This window comes from Humulus lupulus, chromosome 3 (assembly GCF_963169125.1).
Source record: "Humulus lupulus chromosome 3, drHumLupu1.1, whole genome shotgun sequence".
NCBI lineage: Eukaryota > Viridiplantae > Streptophyta > Magnoliopsida > Rosales > Cannabaceae > Humulus > Humulus lupulus.
Genome location: NC_084795.1, coordinates 137173531 through 137181440, shown reverse-complemented (window position 1 = coordinate 137181440; position 7910 = coordinate 137173531). Strand labels below are relative to the sequence as shown.

The 7910-nt window shown below is 39.6% G+C and overlaps 1 protein-coding gene and 1 non-coding gene across 2 annotated transcripts; one reads left to right on the top strand and one right to left on the bottom strand.

Moving 5' to 3' along the window:
- Positions 1-5100: 5100 nt before the first annotated feature.
- Positions 5101-5207, bottom strand: LOC133827893 (small nucleolar RNA R71). Its single transcript, XR_009890542.1, has one exon. It is a non-coding gene; the product is annotated as a small nucleolar RNA R71 (small nucleolar RNA).
- A 10-nt stretch (positions 5208-5217) lies between these two features.
- On the top strand, positions 5218-6270 carry LOC133825084 (uncharacterized). The gene has a single exon (XM_062258076.1). The coding sequence runs from the start codon at positions 5218-5220 to the stop codon at positions 6268-6270; it is 1053 nt and encodes a 350-aa protein (XP_062114060.1).
- Positions 6271-7910: the final 1640 nt, after the last annotated feature.

The window sequence follows — 7910 nt, the reverse complement described above, 5'->3', positions numbered from 1 at the left end:
AGCCCCAATAATTTATGGGCATATGACTTGCTTAGCTAGCAGGCTCCACAAATCTATTGGGCATATGACTTGCCTAGTTAAACAAGCCCCAAGTAGTATAATGGCCATTGTAGTATTATATGACATATGTTTATAGTATACATGGTTATGATATAATTTATGTATATGTTTTATGTTGTTAGTAGTTTTCCTTGCTGGGCATTAGGCTCACTCCTTTACTTTTAGTTTGATGCAGGAAAATAGATACAAAGGCGGAAGGATTCTTGGAAGGTTGGCATGTGTGTTGAGGTGAATGGAGTGGATGGGTTGCGTGTCGATTCGAGGACGACGTTATTTTCTTTAGTCTCTTAAAATTACGTTTTTAATGTATTTTCCGCATTTAGCTTTGTAAACAATTTCATTTAAAGTTATGTGTTATTTTAAAACATTGAGCTCATTTATGTATTACAAATATTATTTTAAAGTTTTCAATAAAGTTATGAATTTCTCTCATGTATGTTCTCTTCAAAGTAGTAGTTATGTCTAGTAGGTTTATTGATCTAAATCTTAGAAATAGTTGGGTCATTACAGTTGGTATCAGAGTAATGATCCATTTACATGAAATTCTCCTTGATACACACGCTCAAGATCTGAATCCAACCACCAATGTAAGTATTTATGTTTTAGGTATTATGTTTATGTGTTTTAGCTAACGTTTTAGTCTTATGTTTTCAGTTAAGAATGGATGGAGCTTTATCATATAACAATATCCGAGCCATTAAGGCCTTAAAAAGGATTAGAAAACCAAGAAATACAGTAGGAATATTGGAAAGAATCACTCGAAGATTTCTTTTATTTCATAATCAAATAGTTCATCTCCAAACGACTAAGCAAATAATGATGAGAGCTATGGAACAATATATTTTATTAATTAGGCTTTTTAAAGATTTTCCTTTTGTAATTGTTGCTTTGGAAGAAATATGGGAGACAATAGATGTTGAAGATGAAATACCAGAGGCAATGAGATATTATTTTCTTATAATTAGGTTTACCTCTAAGATGGAATTCCAATTCACACAAGAACAAAAGAATAGAATTTTTATGAATCTTCCCCGAGGAATTTTTTAGGCTGACGAAAATGATTATTATGAAGAGATAAATGATGACATGTTAGATGAAGGATCTGATGTAGAAGTTCCCGATTTTTAGAATAGATTAGTTTCTTTATTTATTTTATTTATTATTTTGCCTTCATGATTGTATTTAGTGAAAACTATTTTTCCAAATTAATATCATTGTTATTTTGATGACATGTATGAGTTTGATTTTATTTTGCAATCATAATAAATTTAATAAATAATGACTAAGTTCGGTGAGGGTGGATACAAATCAATGAACTAGGGTTCTATATTGAGAGTTAGGGGGCCATAGCAGTGGGAACGATTTTACTGATCCCAGCCTTCCCTCAGTATGGTTAACTTTGGAACAACGATGAGTTTCGAGCCTGAGAATTAAGTCATATAGGATAATTAGAAACACACTTAGAAAATAATAAAGATGGCTTATTTTTCTAAATTTAGAAACACACCCTAATTATAAATAAGGCTTATATAATTCTTTTCATAAGAAATCATAATTAATAGGTCCGAGTTATGTTTGCTTAGATTAAGTTTTTGCTTTAGAGCCTATTAAGGTAAGTTCTAACATGTTTTTCTCGACTGTTAGAACTCTGCTCAAGATGTCGCTCAGAAGATCTGCTCGCAACAATTTCAATGTCCCCAACACCGCTCCTGAGAGCAATGAAGCCCTCCAGTTCGCAGAAGGGGAGTGCATGCTAATGCCAATCGAAATGCATTGCCGCTGCTACCACCGCCGCCGATTGATAACACTACAGAAATTGCCAGGCTACGGCAACAAGTTGAGGAATTACCGTAGCAACAGCGACAACAGACTCAGCCTCAGCCGCAACCACAACCTCAGCAAATGGCCCCAGCACCCCAACAAGTTGGTCCATATAGGGGATGGCCAATGGCGAACTATGCACCATACCCAGCTCAGCACATGGAGCCAGTTTATGAGCAGTTTTGTAAGAAACACACTCTGAACTTTTAAGGGACAACAAACTCCTTCGAGGCGGAAGAATGGCTCAGAAATGTGGAGCCAATCCAGATACACATGAACCTCGGTAACGCGGACCACATATCCTACGTTTTGTCTCTACTAAAGAAAGATGCTAGAATATGGTGGGATTTAGTTCAGCAGACTCACGATGTCACCCCCATGACTTGGACTAGATTTGTGGAGCTGTTCCACAAAAAGTACTACAATTCGACAGTCATCACTTCAAGAGTCGAGGAGTTCGCTAGTCTAAAGCAGGGCAACTTGATGGTAGCAGAATATGCTCCGCAGTTCGACAGATTAGCCAAGTTTGCACCAGATTTGGTTCCAACTGACTTTTTGAGGGTGACCAAGTTCATTAGAGGACTTCGACCAAAGATTGAATTAGGGTTTAAGCTAGCCAACCCAGGAAATACTACTTATGTTGATGTTATAGAAACAGCAATAGAAGTAGAAAGGCTTCAGGCAAACGTTAGTAAAGAAGAGGCCAGTAAGCCTGAGCCTAAACATCAGAGTCAGCCTCAGAATGGTTGGAACAACAACAATAACAATTAGTCCAGCAATAATGGTCAGAAGAGATGGCATCTTGACAACAAGCAGTCCGATAACAATAAAAGAGCATGGACAAACAATGGAGGTAATAGGCCAGGTTATGTAGAATACCTGCAATGTGCTAAATGCCAAAAGAAACATCCTGGTGAGTGCCGCGCAAACAGCAAGGGATGCTACAACTATGGTCAGGAAGGACATCGAAAGAGAGACTGTCCCCAGCTCAAGCCAGAGGGGAAAAAGGAAGACAAGATGGTTCCTGCCAGGGTATTTGCCTTAACCCAAGGAGAAGCTGACACTAGCAATAAAGTAGTTACAAGTCAGGTTTCTATCCTCCATAATATATGTTATGTATTATTTGATTTAGGAGCCACTCATTCGTATATCTCGTTAGGAATGATAGAGAAATTAGACAAACCTTGTGAAAAATTTAGAACTAGGTTTGTAACCAAGTTGCCTTCGGGCAAAATAGTCTTATCATCACGGATAGTACGAGGCATACTGATCAAGATAGAGGACGTAGAACTAGAAGGAGACTGTTAGGCTAATTTTAGCCTCCCTTTTTAAGTGTCTTTATCAGTGTCTTTTTAATGGTTTTTGTGTTTTTGGAGCGGATTTATGCTTGTTTTTGATTGATTTCAGGTTAAGCATATGTTTTAGGCATTTGGAGTGGATTGTGGAGAAAATATGCAAAACTGAAGGGTTATTCAAGTGTTTGCTGAAATTGTATTAGGGCCGCGGCGCAGGAACTAGCGCCGCGGGACTAATGCGTATTAGAGCTGCGACGAGCCCTTTTCCAGAAACCCAAGATTTCGTAATTTCCGAGTAGAGCCGCGGCGCTGACGTCTGTACACCTTATAATTTTAAGGGCAATTTTTTCATTTTGGGAAAAATATAGAATGAGATCTTCATTTTTAATTGGGGATCGCGTTTTTAGACGAGGAGAGACAGAAAAGAAGGAGAGAAAACAAGAAGAAGAAGATTGGAGCGAGAGCGAGCGATCTGTGACAATCCCTAATCTAGTTTCATTCTCTTTTTCCTCAATTCTCTATGTTATTGTTTATGTTTAGTTTGATTATGGATATGAATACTGAGATTATGAGCTAAACTCCTATTTAGGGATTTGATGGATATTGACTGAGATTATTCCATGGATTAATGCTAATTGATTATTCCTTCTTCCTTGTTTATGTGATTTGTTCATTTTTGTGCTCAATACATGTTTGAGATTGATCACCTTAAGCATGATTCATGATCCTAATATGAAATCTGAAAAGTGAATATTAGGAATGCTCTAAATGAATAAACATAGGTTTTGATGTGAGACGAAAGTATTCGCATAGCTTATGTGACTTTTAGATTATTGCTTAATGCAAATTGTTTGTTGTACTATCTCAGAAATGCAATAGTTGACAATGCAATTTAGTACCTTAATGATCTGAAAAGAGTTTAGGTGATTTTATAATCTGTCATCTCATTGGAGGAGGAAGAATAGTTGACTAGTGTTAACAATTGGGTAATCAAAGCGATTGAAATCTTATCCCTAATTTCACATCCATTGTTAAACCCTTTTTATTTGTTGTTTTGCTTGTTGTGTTTTCTGCATTGTTAATTTAAAACCAATTTTTATTGTTGCCAAATAGAAATATAAATCCAATTTGGTTAGTACTTAGCTGCAATTCCCTTGGGTTCGACCTCACCTGTGTGACTTACTACTTGTATGATACGTGCACTTGCGTGTAATAAAAAATTTCGCAACAAGTTTTTGGCGCCGTTGCCGGGGAATTGTTTAGTTAATATTACGTTAATTGGATTAAATTCTAATTTGGTTTTCTTTTCACTTTTTGCTAACTTATTTGTGTCCAATTCTTCTTGTCTCATCTCAGGTACCATTGGTTTATGCGACGTCAAGGACCAGCTGCAAGAGTGCCTGTTGATCTTGAGATAGAGAAGACTTGCCGACAGAACAGAAAAAACAAAAGGTTGGAAAGAGTTGTACAAAGGATTGAGCAAGAGGAAGTTATGGCCAACAACGGTAATAATGGGGGTGTCATAGAAGACCCAGCTAATGGTCAGAATCCACCCGACCGTAGCCTGAGGGACTATGTGTTGCCAACAATGACAGGGGTCCAGTCTTGTATAAGACCACCCGCCGTAGATGCAAACAATTTAGAGATAAAGCCAGCCATACTTCAGATGGTTCAATCCACAGTCCAGTTTGGGGGACTACCCACTGAAGACCCAAACATGCATCTCTCTAACTACATGGAGCTCTGTCAGACATTTAAGATGAATGGAGTTAGTGATGATGCTATCAGACTTAGATTGTTCCCATTTGCTCTGAGGGAGCAAGCTAAGAGTTGGTTGGTATCTTTACCACCTAACTCAATCAATACATGGAATGATCTAGCACTGAAGTTCCTCTCCAAGTTCTTCCCTCCTGCTAAAGCAGCTAAGTTGAGAGGAGAGATTAATAATTTTCATCAGTTGGATAATGAGGCTCTTTATGAAGCTTGGGAGAGATTCAAAGATTTAATAAGAAAGTGCCCGCATCACGGAATAGAGAAATAGATGCTGGTCCATAATTTTTGTAATGGGTTGTGTGGTACTACTCGCACACTCATTGATGCAGCAGCTGGTGGTGCATTTATGAGAAAGAGCGTCAATGAGGCGTATGACTTGTTGGAGGAAATGGCCATGAATAATCAGCAATGGCCAAGTGAAAGAAGCTCTTCAAGGAAAGTGGCCGGTATGTATGAAGTGGATGCAATTTCGAAGTTGACTGCTCAAGTTGAGGCCTTGACTAAGCAATTGCAAGGCAATATAATTACAGCTCCAGTGCAAGAGGCCCAGACTCTGTGTGAAGTATGTGGGGGACCTCATGCCTATGAACAGTGTCAATATGCTGATGTAAACAACATGCTTATGGAGCAAGCTCAGGCTATTGGGAATTTTCCTCGACAAAGCAACAATAACCCTTTTTCCAATTCCTTCAACCAAGGGTGGAGGAATCATCCCAATTTTTCTTGGAAGAATGATCAGCAAGGCCAATCTTCAAACCAACAACAGCCACAGGGGTTCTTTCAGCCAAGATTTAGGCCGCAGCAACAACTTCAACCACCCACTCATCATCAACAACAACAAAATTTTGGTGGAAATTCTAATGCTCAGTTAGATGTGTTGAATCAATTCATGGCTGAAACTCGGTCTTCTATTAGAAATCTGGAGACCCAAATGGGACAATTGGCTACTCTCATGGCTAATCGTGCCCAAGGTAACTTGCCTAGCACCATTGAAGTCAATCAGAAAGAGAATTGCAAGGCAATCACGTTAAGAAGTGGGAAGAATTATGAGGGACCAAGTGAGAAGCAGCCAGTTGAAGAAGTGGGTCAGGATCAACAGGCACAGGCACTAGCACAAGAGGATAAGAAGCACAGTGAGAAGAAGGCTACTGAATGCATACCAACAAAAGAAGCTTCGCCACCAATTAGTATTGAGCATCACATAAAGATTCCCTACCCCCAAAGGCTCCGTAAGAACAACATGGACAAGCAGTTTACTAAATTCCTGGAAGTATTCAAGAAACTGCACATCAACATTCCATTTGCGGAGGCCTTAGAGTAAATGCCGAGCTATGTCAAGTTCTTGAAGGACATCTTGTCCAAGAAGAGGAAGATGGAGGACTTTGAAACTGTGGCATTGACGGAAGAGTGTAGTGCTATACTGCAAAAGAAGCTCCCCTCCCTCCTAAACTGAGAGATCCTGGGAGTTTCACAATACCGTGCACTATTGGGAGAATTGAGGGAATAAATGCTCTTTTTGATTTGGGGGATAGCATCAACCTGATGCCATTGTCAGTTTTCAAGAGATTGCAGCTCGGAGAAGCCAAACCCACAACTGTAACTTTGCAACTAGCTGACCGTTCGTTGGCACATCCAAGAGGGGTAATTGAAGATGTCCTTGTCAAAGTAGACAAGTTTATTTTTCCTGCCGATTTCATAGTTCTTGATATGGAAGAGGATAGCAATGTTCCCATTATCCTTGGGAGGCCCTTCTTGGCAACAGGCCAAGCACTTATAGATGTTCAGAAGGGTGAGTTGAAGTTGAGAGTGCAAGGGGAAAAAGTTGTATTCAATGTGCTCAAGGCCATGACATATCCTGAAGCTAGTGACAATTGCTTTTCAGTTGATGTAATGGGTAACTTAGTGGAAGAGAGAAAACTGATAAATGATCCTCTTGAGTTGAGTTTGGTTGAAGACGAGGTTAGTGATCAAGATGGAAAGGAAGCCATGGAGTACGCAAAATGGCTTAATTCTTATGGGCCATTGAAGAGGAAATACTTTGAAGAGCTTGGGGCAGTGCCAAAAAGGTCATTGCCCTCAAGTGAGGAGCCCCCGGAGTTAGAACTGAAGGTGCTTCCTAACCATTTGAGGTATGAGTTTTTGGGTGATAACAAGACACTTCCAGTTATAGTTTCGGCTTCACTTTGTGATGTGGAGACTGAAAAATTGTTGACAATTTTGAGAGAGCACATGAAGGCCATTGGGTGGACCTTGGCAGACATCAAGGGGATCAGCCCCTCTACTGTTATGCACCAGATTTTAATGGAGGACGGAGTCAAACCAACCATAGATTCCCAAAGAAGACTCAATCTGCCAATGAAGGAAGTTGTGAGAAAGGAAGTGGTGAAGTGGTTAGATGCAGGGGTGGCTTACCCAATTTCTGACAGTAACTGGGTGAGTCCGGTTCAGGTAGTACCTAAAAAGGGGGGGGGGGGGGGATGACGGTAGTAAAAAATGAAAAGAATGAGTTAATTCCAACAAGAACTGTTACTGGTTGGAGAATATGCATTGACTACCGCAAGCTCAATAAGGCAACAAGGAAAGACCATTTTCCCCTTCCATTCATTGATCAGATGTTAGACAGATTGGCGGGATAGGAGTATTATTTCTTTTTGGATGGTTACTCCGGGTACCATCAAATAGTCATTGCACCAACAAGAACTGTTACTGGTTGGAGAATATGCATTGACTACCGCAAGCTCAATAAGGCAACAAGGAAAGACCATTTTCCCCTTCCATTCATTGATCAGATGTTAGACAGATTGGCGGGATAGGAGTATTATTTCATTTTGGATGGTTACTCCGGGTACCATCAAATAGTCATTGCACCAGAGGACCAAGAGAAAACGACATTCACATGTCCTTATGGCACATTTGCTTTCCGAAGAATGTTGTTTGGGCTATGTAACGCACCAACAACTT

Bases quoted from the DNA above. Each gene is read 5' to 3' on its own strand.
- LOC133825084 (XM_062258076.1), top strand. From the start codon at position 5,218: ATGCTGGTCCATAATTTTTGTAATGGGTTGTGTGGTACTACTCGCACA.